Source organism: Biomphalaria glabrata, chromosome 15, assembly GCF_947242115.1.
Source record: "Biomphalaria glabrata chromosome 15, xgBioGlab47.1, whole genome shotgun sequence".
Lineage (NCBI taxonomy): Eukaryota > Metazoa > Mollusca > Gastropoda > Planorbidae > Biomphalaria > Biomphalaria glabrata.
The window spans coordinates 8,658,925-8,673,179 of NC_074725.1; the positions used below are offsets into that span (position 1 = coordinate 8,658,925).

Sequence of the window (14,255 nt, forward strand, 5' to 3'; positions counted from 1 at the left end):
AAAAGATTATGAGGGGGTAAAGTTTGTGTATAAATAATAGAAAAATGCATTAAATGATGTTCTATTCAACTTTTTTTTTTCCGGATGAAAAGTTGTTTACTTTCATTTGGGTTAGATATTGAAAAGTTAGTATTAACAAAATAAAACGATCAATTATTGTTATTATTATAAACAAGTTTATTACAGGCAGTGGCGTCACTAATGGGATGCCAGGGGTGAGGGCCGTATAGGGTGATACCCAATTTAAAAAAAAAAAGGGGGAGTAACTTTAGCTAGATACCAACCCAAACATACGTAACTTATGCATATTTAATTCATAGATCTAGATCTGTATTTATTTCAATTTTGAATAATACAAAGTATCAAACATTTTGTGTTTAAAATTGGCCATGATGATAAGTGACGATGTTTCATAGTCTTAAAACTTTTTTTTTTGTTAAAGACTTTAATAACATAGCAACAAGATCGATTCAATAGTTCTTTTGAAGAAGGCCTTTCAACATGACAATAAACTTTGTTACATATGTACTACATGTTTCTCCCCAGTAAAGTAGGATTGTTTAAACGTCTTTTGCGAGAATAGTACAAGTCAATACAAGACGTCTTTTGCGAGAATAGTACAAGCCAATGCAAGACGTCTTTTGGCCCGACCCAGTTCTTCCTAATTTAAATGTATTTTACCTTGCAATCTTCTTACTAGAAAAAAATATTGCATTATAGAAAGAGAATGAATTACTGTAGCTCAGAAGAGCACAAAATCTGATGGCGCACGGGGCTCCGCTGAGTGGGAGAGGTGAGCTTGCAGCGCGCGCTTCCCCAGATACCCTAGCTGACTATGGAGTGAAGAAACATGTTTTGGCCACTGGTTTAATGTCGAACTGTTTCCTAAAACGTCTTTCAAATCTAATCAAGAAAAACACGTTCTGTTGAGTCTGTTTCTCATTGGGATAACCTTAAAATTATATTTGTTTCAAACAACCATATTTTAAAATAGAATCAAAACCATTTTTTCCATTTATGAAACAATCAATTAGCCTTCTGAATTATAGTTCTGAACCATAATCTTCAAATACAAAAACACAATTTATAAAATACTCTGAAAGACACAAAGATAAAGGCACATTCCTCGTCCCATATGCTAAGCAAAAATCTGTACAAATACTCCTTCTTCCCTAGTGCTATTAGAGCATGGAATGGGTTGCCTGAGCTAGCCAGGAAAACCAGTGACTTGGCAGAATTTAGGTCATTGGTTAAGATGCATGACGCGTAGGACGTAATCATCTTCTTTTTTGAAGTAACGTCTGTATTATATAAGAAGTTCAATAAAAGGAAAAACAAACTAACGATAGTTTTTATTGGTAATATCTTGCGGGGGTTGATGGGAGTGGGGTGACAACCACCCTAGTGGTGCCTCTGAGTACTGGTACCTTACGTATTTAGAACATTTAAGCCATTTAGACCTTTATCTGATTGAAAGTCATTTTGGATTACAAACTCTCAATAAAATAGTCTACATCCTTTTGAATAAAAAGAAAATCAGCTTGTTTTTGGACTGACATGGAATGCGGATTTGGACATTTTTACTTTCCAGGCCAGGTGTGCAGCACTTCAAACAATTTTAAAGCTCATTTTTGTAATTTAAGGTTTTGTTCAGTGAAACTAGAAGATTGAGGAATATTTTTTTTTTTCATATTTGCTTTTTTTTTTATGTTCGTTGAGTTATCTTTTGTATAGATTTAGTTGGTGATTCATTGTATGCGTAAATTGAGTCGTTTGTTATAGTCGATCAAAACCACATCAAGGTAATTTTACCGTAAAGGCAACAATATCAATTGCTTATATGAAGAATCGACAAACGTGTATCCAGATAACCAACAGTAGCTGGTATTCTAATGTTAACTGCGTCAGTGAAAAACAATCAAGAAATCTTCATTGTTTGAAAGATACACATTTACTAGATGAAAAGTCTCTAGTTGACAACTAAAGTCTCTCTATATATATTTGTGGAAACACGCGTAGAAGTCAGTCACGTGATGCAGCTCTGGAAAGAAAAGCAAGCGGCACGAATTCGTGTTTTTCTAATTGTGGTTCTGACGTGACTAGAAAACACACACGCAGTTTGATTCTTGATTCTGTTGTAAAAGATACCAATCGTTTGTCGTGTCGTTAAGGACGTACCAAAATAACTTTCTTCACATCGATACGTTTTCAAGTTTTGAGATCTAAGAATATCTTATCAGTCTGATCTTTCTATCCTATTTCATTTCCTCCTCGCTTTTCTTTTTCAAAAATAGACACATTCGTTAACATGGCCGATTTTTTTTAGCGGCCCCCGAAAGAAAAAAGACGCTATTAGTTTTGTGTGGAATGTCAGTCAGTCCGTCCGTCCCGTTTAGCTCTGGTAAGCTAGAAAAGATAGTGAAAATCCGACATCATAATATTTTAGACCTTTCAAAGCTCTAATGCAACGGTTACTTTTTTCTTTTCTGAAAGCGAAAAAACTCATTTTTAAAATCACTTATGCAAGTAGTTTTTTCATAATAAATATAATAATACATCGCTTTTACAACTATTCACTATTAATAGTAACAAACGCTTAAGGCTCTTTAGTATGAGAGATTTCTAATTACCATATTTTAACACATTTATGCAAAAGGTTTTAAATTTTTGTTTATTTAGTTTTAATTTTTTTTTACATTGGTATTGCTAAGTTAAGTAAGTTCTGTTATAGGCCTACTAACTACTACATTTACACAAAAAAAGTTTACTTTTTTTAAAGAGAAAAAATCTATTTAGTTGATTTCAAGAAAGTTTTCGATCTAGTATGGCATGGGGTACTCTGGACGACAATGGAAATGCACAACATAAATAAAAACATAATTTAAGTTATCCAGAACCTCTACAAGGATGCCATCAATGCGGTGTACTTCAACAATAATATTGAGGACTGGTTCAAAACCACAGTTGGAGTAAGACAAGGCTGCCTACTTTCACCAACACTTTTCAATAGCTTCTTTGAAAGGATAATGGAAGATGCTCTCGAGGGCTATAAAGGTATTGTAAGCATTGGAGGAAGAAGAATTACTAACTTTGCGCTTCGCAGATGACATTGATAGTCTAGCAGGGACAGAAGAAGAACTAGCTAACTTGGTGATGCGCATTGACAAGACTTCCGCAGCATATTTTATTCAAATAAATGCCAAAAAAAAAAGCATACAAACTATGAACAATAGCCAAACGGGGCTTTAAAAGGGGCATCAGTATTGGAGGTGAAAAGCTGACTAGGACTAGGTAGACTAGTGTTAGCAGCTTTAAATATCTCGGAGCTATTGTCTCAAATGAAGCAACGAAACCTGACGCAAAGACCTTCCTTCAGGGAACAGTACCAGGAAAAAGAAAAAGAGGCAGAGAAAGCGATGGGAGGACAACATAAGAGAATGGACAGGCCTGCCATTGAAAGAGTTTCTAACTAAAGCAAAAAAATGAGAGGAATGGAGAAAGACGGTCGACGAATCTTGCATGGTGCCCCCACGGTCCAACAGACTAAGAGATAGGTAAAGGGTAAACGGTAAGGTACTACTAAAGGATTAATTTGCCTTTTTTTTTACCAGTAATAAATTTGGTTAGTTTTTAAATTGATTCATCTTTTGTTACGTAAAATAAATAATTGTGTAACGTGCTGTAAAGTTTCAACTTGATCCGAAAATGGGTGTGGGAAAAATAACGTGTATAGACAGACAATAACGTGTTCCAAATGTGTAGTCCTACCAGACAGTGTGAGTTGATATAAGCTTTGTAAAAAGGTAGCGGTAAAAAATAATTACATTAAACTACCGGACGTAGCGGTACGTTTGATATACGAGAACTTCGTTGGCTAAAGATTTAACTCTTTCTCTCCTAATTGACGATACCAACGTTGATTCCACCAGAATTTGGTAAATAATTACGGAGAGAAAGAGTTAAAAAGTCAAACAAAGCAAACTATAAAACCTAATTCTCTCACATTTAGTAACAGCTGTTAGGTTGTCGAGAAAAAGAAGTTAAACAGCGAAGCGCTGCTTTAAAAAAAAACAAACAAACAGAAAACGCGGGAAATGGGGAAAAGGTTATGAGAAGACTTGAGTGAAGGGCTGTTGGAGTGTCACCACAACATTGCTTTTGTAGTAACACAAGACTTTGGATGAGCCAAGATGACTATAACTAGATCTAATAAAATCTCTAGATCTAGAGCAGATTCATTCGCCCAAGGTTACGAATGTGAATTATCGTGGCAGACCACTTTACATATCTGGGAAGCACGGTATTCAGTGACGAATCACTTTCAAGAAAAGTTGATAACCGTTTTGATATGCCAAGTCTCCAAGTGAGAGTGTGGCGGAATAAGTTGCTCTGCCTGTCTACAAAAATCAGTATCTACTTAGCAGTGGTTCTCACCACACTTTTGTATTCCTCTGAGACCTGTGCTCAAAAGAAGACATCTAAATCTCCTCAAAGGTGCCTCGATCCATAAGGAGCATACGCTAGCAGAACTACCTTACAATTAACCATGTTCTGCCGAAGACTGCTATGGACACTATAGGAGCACTACTTACCATTCGACAGCTGCGACATTATCCCGCTTGGGGGAGGATCGCATGCCAAAAAAAGCGATCTTTTTATTTTACAAGCTTTAAGGAGGAGCTTTAAAAGAGGTTCCTCCCTCCCCACCGTAACCGCTATAAAGGTAAACTCTGGTGCCATTTGCCTCATAGAGAAAAGTAGCTGGTAGCAGATGGCTATGGAAAGAGACAGTAGCATAGCTCTTACGACGGCCGCGGGACACACATTTGAGGCCCAAAGAAAAACTCTTGTAGAAGGCAGGCGCAGAAGACTAAAGAAAACCCAAATAGAACAACGCCGGAAAACGGCTTTGTCTGCATCAGAGGTGAGAAGATATGTAGGTCGCAACTGGGTTTGTGTGGCAACGTGAAACGCTGTATTCATCCTTATTCTTCGGAATCGAAGACATTGCCATTCATATTAGTAATATGTTTGAAATCCAAATTTGAGCAATGAATCAATGACAATGTAAATAAAAGCTATTAGGCCTACGTTTAGTTTAATTTTGATTTCGGAAATAATGTTTCGTCGATAATTGTAACCTATGTTTTGTACAGTAGAAAATGTTCTTTTATTAGATAGTAGTGGAGAGACAGTATAGTGTAGTCAGTATATCAGGTGGAACAGATGAAGACATTAAACGCCGTATAAATCTAGCACGTCAGACATTTACACAGCTAAAACCAACCTGGAAATCTCCTTACATCTCAAACAAGACTAAACTAAGAATCTTTAACTCTAATGTCATGGCTGTCCTTCTGTATGGTTCTGAAACATGGAGAACAACTGAAGCCACAACAAAAAAAATACAGACCTTCATCAACAGATGCCTGAGAAATATCCTAAAAATACAATGGTATGACAAAGTAGAAAACACCAAACTGTGGGAGATGAGTGGACAGAAAAATATAGAAGTGCAGATCTTAGAGAGGAAGTGGAGATGGATTGGTCACACCCTTAGAAAAGATACCAGCAACAGAGCTAGGCAGGCCTTAGAGTGGAACCCCCAGGGAACAAGACGCAGAGGAAGACCAAAAAGAACATGGCGACGCAGTGTACTTGAAGAAGCAGAGAAGACCGGGAAGAGCTGGGACACCATCAAAAAGCTAGCAAGAGACCGTGGAGAGTGGCGTGTTTTTGTCGAGGCCCTATGTTCCACGAGGAACTCAAAGGAGTGATGATGATGATGATGAGTGGAGAGACAAGATTTAAATTCCCTCCAGTCAGCAAGAAGGAGAGACATGAAGTTCCCTTTCAGTCAGCAAGAAGGTCGGGAATTGCTTAAATCTTCCTTAGGGTCCGCAGCCCCGGCGACAAGCGTGTCCCTGCATTCTGAGCTTCTTCAGATATTCTTTTGGAGTACACAACGAACTTTTTCTCGCCTTTATGAAGAGCGTAAGTTAAAAACGGACTTGGAACAGGCCGATTTTGAAGTGTTTTCTTGCAATCAGAGCTGCGAAATGTATTCTCCTGGTATTTTAGAAGAGCACACTATTAAGCATAATCCTATTACGGTAAAGTCAAATTGAGTCTTTAAAAAACTATTGACTGAGGAACGTTTGAGGTACACATTGCACACATTTGTGTTCACAAACTGTTATTTCTGAACAAAAATTGGACCCCCCCCCCCTTTCCCTTCCAAGGGCGGTAGATAGGCTACAATCACCCTCCAACACAACCGAATCGGAAAAAAAAAATGTAAATAAATAGTAGCCTATATATTATCAAGATAAGTAGATAATTTTGTATAAAAATTGTGTTGTTTCTGTACAAAAATTCGTCCGCCCCCCTCCCTTTTTAATCCGTCATTTGGAAAAAAAAAGGGGGGGGGGGGGGCAGTTAAAAAATTCTGTATTATATAGTAACGGTAGCCAATGACACAGACCTAAATAGATCTTGATTTTTATAAATGACGTTTAAAGGTCTTATGTACACGTTAATGTCCCCTCAATCGACAGTTGCTCGTAGCAATAGACTATTTGACTTAGCCAGCTTGTAGATAATTATTTCATATTTTATTTTAAAAACCCTTTCACTATAGATCTATATCTATGCTACAACTTATTATATAGATCTAGCAGTTTTATCCAATTCCAGAATATATTACGTAGTGATAATATTTTGATGCAGTTTATTAATTTTGATATCAAGCGAAATTATCAAATAAATAAGCTTGGCGATATAAAAACTAGACTATTTGGCTTGTAATCTGCTTATAAACTGCCATTTCCGATATTTTTAGCTTTTGATAGAAACCTGTTATTTACATTTGTACAGGTTAGCAAAACATTTTTTTTTTCACATAGAATCTAACTAAATCTAGATCTAGATTCTAATAATGGCAACGCAAATGGAAGTAGATCTTGACCAGCCTCCAGCTAGTGTCATGGCATCTCCGGGAACCACAGGCAGTGTTACTGTGGCTCTTCATCCTCTTGTGATAATGAATATCTCGGAACACTGGACTAGAGTCAAAGCTCAAGAAGGCAAGCCTACTCAAGGTAATTTTTAATTTTTAAAATAATCATAATTGACATAATGTACACATTTAAAGTTAGCTTTGAGAGTTGTGTTCTTCACATTATCGATTAGACTTTTTGTCTCAAAACTGTCTCTAAAAGTAACATTTAACATTTGCTGGTTCGATCGTGCTCCTCCTAGACCTAGTCTTACTCTTAGTCTTACACTTTACTGTCTTTACTCACTCAGTCACTGTTTACACTAATCAGTGAATCACTATACTTAGTTTGTTTACTACTCGTCTATTGAAGAGTCTTTTCATAGCCTTTTCTCTTGTAGCAATAGTAAAACACTGAAAGAACACAGTGTCAGTGTTGAATACAGGCTGCCTGGTCGTGCGGTTTGCGCGCTGAACTGTCATTCAGATTTATCGATGGTCGAGGGTTCAAACCCTGCCCGCTCCCATCCCCCGTCATCCTGCGGGAGGTTTGGACTAGGAAGTTCTTCTTCTTCGTTCTCATTGTTATGTTGGAGTGTTCAGATGAGTAGACCAATACATGAGATGAACTGCGCAGTGGTTTCCAAATCAGGGAGTTCTCCTTATAGTTTCCTTTCTATTGGGGTGATTTGGGGCCAATGTCTTATACAGGCCTCTTGGTAAAGAGAGCAGTTTTGGAGGACGTGGTCTGCATTCTCTGGTGATACTCCACATGGGCAGATTTCACTGGTTCCAATTTTGAGCTTCCAGTACATGTGTTGTCGCATTCTGTTGTGTCCGGTCCTGAGTCAAAAGATTAGACGTTGGTCTTGTCGGGATAGCTTATAGTAAGCGTCATCTTTCTTGTGATTTGGATGAGAGCTCGTCCATTTCTCATTTATTTTATTTACGATTAATTTCTTCAATTCTTCTGGATAGAGTGCAGAGTTTATTAGTGAGTTAGTTCTCCCACTCTTGGCGAGTGTGTCAGCCTTCTCATTTCGTTCTAGTTCTATATGAGCTGGTACCCATTGGACTAGGAAGTAGTTATCCTCAACTCTGAATGAACATCCGAAACATGTAAAAAACACTTTATATTCCTTGTTAGGCACAGTGAACTATAAATAATTATTGATCTAATGACAATGAATGATAAAAGATATCTTGCCTTGTTTTCTTTTTGTACAGTAACTAAAAGACTTTTTTATATGAATATGTCGGAATAGTTTTCTCTCTTGCTATAACCTGCTAATATATTTTCTACCATATCTCTTCAAGGACTTCCTGTAGATAAAGTTTTGGTCTGACCCAAAACAAACAAAATTGGCTAATATCTTATAAATAACCATTGGCCAATGAAACAGATGACCTTAACATCATCTGCCCCATAGATTGCATGGTCTGTAAGGGAAACTAAAAAAAACAAAAAAACTATGTTACTTCAAAAGAGAATTATGTCATATATATGTGTTTATCTTTAATGCATGTTAATTAGTTTTCCATGCTTATTCAGGCAACTCATTCCATTCTGTTATGGCACTAAAGAAGGAGCTCTTGTACTAATTTTTCTTAGCAATTAGAATAAGAAATGTGCCTTTCAAATTGCTATGATAGCCACTTTTGCAGAAGAGGATAAGTATTCGTAAAATATGATTTTCAGAATGATCAAGATAAATAATACACTTTGGTACCAAAATCATAAATCTTTAGCCCATATGAAACCTTCAGTGCAGTGTCATGATAACTAGTCAGCTACATATTGGTAAGATTTTGATTTACTTTTAATGAGGTTCTTGAGTGTTTCCTAGGTATAATTATTTTTATTTTCTGATTAGTTTTAGGTGCGTTGATTGGCCAACAAAAAGGAAGAAAGATTGAGGTCATGAACTCAATAGAATTAATGTTTGATGTAGTTTGTGGGGACATTGTCATTGATATGAGCTACTATGCACTGAAAGAAGGACAATGTGAGTAGATTGTTTAATTTCTGGAGAGTATTACATCTTACAATACAAAATTTCTGTAGAGTGTTAGTTAACATATAAACAAAGCTTCTGTAAAGTATTACATCATAGGATATTTAAAAAAAAAAAAGGGGGGGGGGGCTTCTTAACCAATGTTTTTCTGATAGTCTTGAATTTTCTTTACTACTACAACATTTAGTAACACATGTTTGTCTTTCAGTTAAGCAAGTCTTCAGTGAAATGGATTTCTTAGGCTGGTATTCAACAGGTGATGGTCCCACAGAATCGGATATTAAAATTCATAAACAAGTATGTGTTGTTGTTTTTTTTTGTTTTTTTTTAGATCTGTTTGAGTGAAAAATGTTATTGGTTATTGTTAGGTGTGGTTCCTAATTCATTGTGTGTGTTTCAAGACTCCTTTATTTCAGATGAAATTGTACATAATAGATTTAAAAAAAAGAGAAAAAACTATTTAATAAACCTCTTTCTGTAACATCAAAATTGTAACCTACTGATGTATAATACATGTTAGGATTTAGTCTTTACTTTTTAAATTCCCTGCACACATTCTGCTACAACTTGAGTGTCTATGCTTGCTATGAGTGTACTAATCTGTATGTATAAACTTAAGACATATGTATCATTTTTTTCTATTTGCTTATCTGCAGTTCTTCATAATTAATGAGAGTCCAGTTTTCTTACAATTAAATCCTCAAGCAAGAACTTCAGATGTAAGTACATGAGTCACTGCATTCTCACAGAAGACTTTATTTTGCTCTCGCGCGGTCAGATTTAGAAAATTTATCAGGAAAGTAATTTGCTACACTATTCTAACTCAGAGAAAGATGTTTGTTGAGTCAAATTGATCACATGAAGTCTACTCAGTAATTTTACAAAGTTTTAGCTTTTTCATGGCTTATACATTTATAACTTTATTTGCCCTTAATTATATACATTTTTATTCATATTTTTAGCTTCCTATTTCAATGTTTGAATCAGTGATTGATCTAGTCCGGGGAGAGGTAAGTTCATCTTAATTTCATCCTTAGTTTTAGTTATAAATGGGACAGAATTTCTATTTAAAAAAATAATGTTTTCATGTGAAGAGTGATTATAATTGTGTAGTTTATACGGGTTTGAAAACATTTTCTGGGATTTGTGCCTAATGTGCTAACTTTGACTCTTTAACCACATCATCTATCTTAGTATTCTAAAATATTTTTTTTTAGTCAGAGCTATTAAAACTTTTGGAAATCTGGTTGGCATTGAATTGGAAAATTTAAATCCATTTCGTGATGCTATGTTAGATTGTCGTTGTGTTTGTAGACACAGATCTAGTGACAAGTAGTTCCTAAATATATGATGAAAACAAAAAGGTTGTTTGCTGTGGCCTGTCATTAAAAGCCTCTTTTAACTTCAGAAAGAGAAGCCAGTGAAATGGGTATCAGTTGTTCTATGAGTAATAATGTTTCTACTTGTTGCCTTGCATCCTTTTGTTTTTTTTTTATACGTATCTTTCTAAGACTCCTAAAAATACCTTTAGGTGACATTGTTCTTTATTCTAGATCTAGATTTTGTAACAAATTAATTTGAAGTAACACAGAATAATTTGTGTTCTAGCTTTGTTTAAAAAGTAATATTATAAAAAAACTAAGGCTTGATGTTTTCTGTTTGTAAGTAATTTGATCTAATCATCACAAACCCTTATTGGAGCTTTTCAGTCATTTTCTTTATGTTTTTATTTTGATTTTCATTGTTCCATTTATGATCTTTGAGAAAACTTTTTTTATTAAGAGTAAAAAAAGAAGAGATAGTGATAGGAAGAAATGTGGTTGTAATATAATGGAACCTAATGAAAAATGTAAGATTGGTAGAGATTTTGAACTAAATGTACAAACAATGTCAAGGATGCTACAAGCAAAAGAGCTTAGATATTTGATTCTAGAGACCTGAAAAGTGCACAAAGTATCCAATGGTTTATTAAAATGCTGCACTACTACTTTTATTATACACCTAAAAGTCTTCAATATTGAAAAAAAATATATATCTGTTTATTTTTGATTCAATGTTAGCCTCTATTGAAACTTATTATTATAACATATATATTATATATAATTTTAGCTTTTGAAGGTTTTGATACAGTTGTGTATAGTTAATACAAAATAGAAATTGATTTTGTGATATCAGTTTACTTTTCTACATGTTTTTTTTTTCTCTATAATATTTAATTGTAGAAAAAAATATTTCTTTATATTTTGTATTTTGAAGTATATAATATGCCTAATTTTATTATATTTATTAATTTGTTTCTGCCAAAGATATGGTAGGTCTAATAGTCTTCAAATGAAGAAAAAAGTTATTTTCCTTTAATTATTCATATCCTTCAGTATCAGTATTCACTATTTTCTGAACTTTGACCTAGTTTCATATAATTAGATGTTGATGTTTTTTAATATATTTTTTTTTTTGTCTTTAGGCTACAGTTTTATTTGTGGACATTCCTTACACATTAGCCACTGAGGAGGCAGAGAGAATTGGTGTCGACCATGTGGCCAGGATGTCTACTGCAGACACTGGGGATTCTTCCACTGGTAAGTTCAATGTACATTCTTTCCATTACAATTTGTATACACAATTCTTTGCTTTAGCATATTTTTATTGGTTGTTGTTTTGGTTTTCTTAACTCTTTCTCTCTTGATAGTACCAACATTGATTTGACCTATTAAATTAATTTTTGGTTTTATAAACTTTAATTTGGGTTGTATAAAAAGAGCATGCATTCTTCTGTAATTATATACCTACAATATCATTTCCTGTTATTGAAGTTTAATTGTAACAGGGTAGTGAAACACAAATGAACAAAATGAATAATTCCATCAGAACATGGAAAATAATTATGGAGAGAAAGAGTTAAAACCTTTTTTTTTTTTAATTTTCTTTGTAAAAAAAGGTCCACTTTTCCAATCTTTCTTTCTTATGTCTTTTGAGACTTACAAATTCATATTTTTGATGCTTCTTTGGTTAGTTTTTATTTTTTAGTTATTATCAAGCTATTTAAAAGTATGACAAATTTAGTTAACACAGATCATTAGTACTCCCATCAGTCTAGTTAGGCTCTGTCTATTTGAAAGGTTACTCTTCAACTTCTCAGTTTTTGATTTTTTCTTTCTTACTTTGCGTCTATTTTTCTCCCCCTTGCTTATTACTGTCTGTCCACTAAGACTATTGACTATGAAATACTTTAGATTACTTAATAACATCACAATCATAATGCTATGTAATAACTGCAATCATTTCAATAACTTTTGTGCTTTCTTTTGTCCATAGCTGAACACTTGGTTGCCCAACACAGTTCTATCAAGATGCTGCACAATCGAATTAAAATTATTTTGGCTTACATTCAAGCCTCTCAGAAAGGTAACTCCTGTTAAAAATACATGTAAAATGACCTCTCATGGGTCGTTTATAAATGGCTCAAGGTTATATCTCTTCAGTATTTATACGTTATATAGTTGATAATACTACCTGACAGAGCAAATCAATGACTGTATCTAAAAGTTGTTTGACTTAATGAAATAAAAAAAAACTGTAATAACAATCCTGAAAAATCTGGATCCATAGATGTGTTCAAAACTTCTGGATCCTCAGAAATGTTTAGAGTTTAACATGGGATCTAATAAGAATATAACATGGGATCTTATTAGAAATCAATACTCAGAAAATGTCATTTGTGACTTCTAAGTATGTACTGTTTTAGTCTGGTGTATTTTTCAGCTATCCTAAATGAATGATTGCCCAAGGAATTATTAGTTTTTAAAGATTTATAAACAGGCACAACAATCTGATAAAAATACCTATGTTCTTGAAAACTATTCCAATTTTTAATATTATACTAAAAATTATATTTTAAGAAACCTATCTGCAATGTATTGTGTTTGTTCTAAACTAGATGAAGTAGCCAAGAATCATGATATTCTGAGAGACTGTTACAGTTTGTGCTACAGGCTTCCAGTCCTCAACTCACAGAGATTCCAGGAGGATTACTACACAGTCAGTTTAGTTCTTGATTAGATTTAGCATTGTGTTCAGTTTGTTTAATTTTTTTATATATAGCTTATTATAATGTATCAGTTAGTGTTTTGAATCAGTATTATGGCAGTGTATGTTAAATATCTGTTCTTGTATTTCAGCAATGTAATGATGTATGTTTAATGGCCTACCTCGGTGCAATTACCAAAGGAAGTAACACAATGAACCAGGTACAATATTTTGTTACCATTTATTGCTTCAAATGTAGTATTCAATGTAACTATTTCTTTTGTTTACAAAGATGACATAACCTTGAATGGTACAGTTAGAAAGCTCAATGACTCTAGCTAGTAAAGTTTTAAAGTATCTCTAATGGGTACCTGACTTAAATTGGGCAAAAGTAAAGTGGGTTGGTTGTTGTGCTGACACCCTTATTAACTGTGGGCCCTAGAAACAGATGACCTTTACATCATTATAGACCAAAAGGGGCAACCTTACTATTTACTTCCAACATGTAGACATTATTTTAGAATTATTTTTAAGTTCTAAGTCAAGCAATGAACTATAGTGACTCTTTAGTCACGTTTCCTTTCAAACAAGATGTGTTCACCCCATTAATGTTGATGTTTTTTGTTTTCAGTTCCTGAACAAGTTCAACATCCTGTATGACAAAGGAATGGGAAGAAGAATGAGAGGATTGTTTTTTTAAACATTTCAAAATGTTACTTCACATTTATTTATTGTGTCACTTGTAAATACTTGAGTCTGATTGTTGAGCATACATGATACTTCTTGTTCTGATTGGCTGCCTTGTGTATCAGTCGTCTCTCTGAAAGGCTTGCATCTCAGTTGTGTTTGATTAACGTCTCCTGGCACCAAGACATTGCTAGAGAGCTTGGTGTAGTGTGTTCATTTACTACTTTAATAAAATGTTAAAAATGCAAATTTTTTTGTTGTTTTTTTAAATACTGAGTGCTAGAAATCTGTTCTTTCTCTAAATACATGATTATATTTTTTTTTATATTATCTCTATTTAACATGCATATTACATTTATGATAACAAAATAGTTTTGATATCAGTCACATTTCTGAATGATCCAGTTACATCAGTATGTCATTACCTAATGAAAATCATCCAATCAAGTTGAATTAAAATCAAAATAGTGAGAATTTAATAAGCTTTTAGTAAATTGAGTTGTTTTTTTTACATTCTTTGTCCAATGAAT

At 34.1% G+C, this 14,255-nt stretch overlaps 1 protein-coding gene across 1 annotated transcript; it reads left to right on the forward strand.

Annotated features, from left to right (window-relative positions):
- Positions 1-6,813: 6,813 nt before the first annotated feature.
- LOC106064861 (COP9 signalosome complex subunit 6-like) lies at positions 6,814-13,974 on the forward strand. The gene is made up of 10 exons (XM_056012372.1): positions 6,814-7,100; positions 8,872-9,003; positions 9,221-9,309; positions 9,669-9,731; positions 9,975-10,022; positions 11,477-11,591; positions 12,328-12,417; positions 12,950-13,050; positions 13,191-13,259; positions 13,670-13,974. The coding sequence occupies exons 1-10, from the start codon at positions 6,938-6,940 to the stop codon at positions 13,736-13,738; spliced, it is 939 nt and encodes a 312-aa protein (XP_055868347.1). The 5' UTR covers positions 6,814-6,937; the 3' UTR covers positions 13,739-13,974.
- The last annotated feature ends 281 nt before the right edge of the window (positions 13,975-14,255 follow it).

What these genes read in the sequence shown, in the direction of transcription:
- LOC106064861 (XM_056012372.1), top strand. Translation starts at nt 6,938, where the DNA reads ATGGCAACGCAAATGGAAGTAGATCTTGACCAGCCTCCAGCTAGTGTC. An exon ending in TTGATCTAGTCCGGGGAGAG is followed by an intron (nt 10,023 to 11,476) that starts GTAAGTTCATCT and finishes TTTTGTCTTTAG; the next exon opens with GCTACAGTTTTATTTGTGGA. An exon ending in CACTGGGGATTCTTCCACTG is followed by an intron (nt 11,592 to 12,327) that starts GTAAGTTCAATG and finishes TTTTGTCCATAG; the next exon opens with CTGAACACTTGGTTGCCCAA.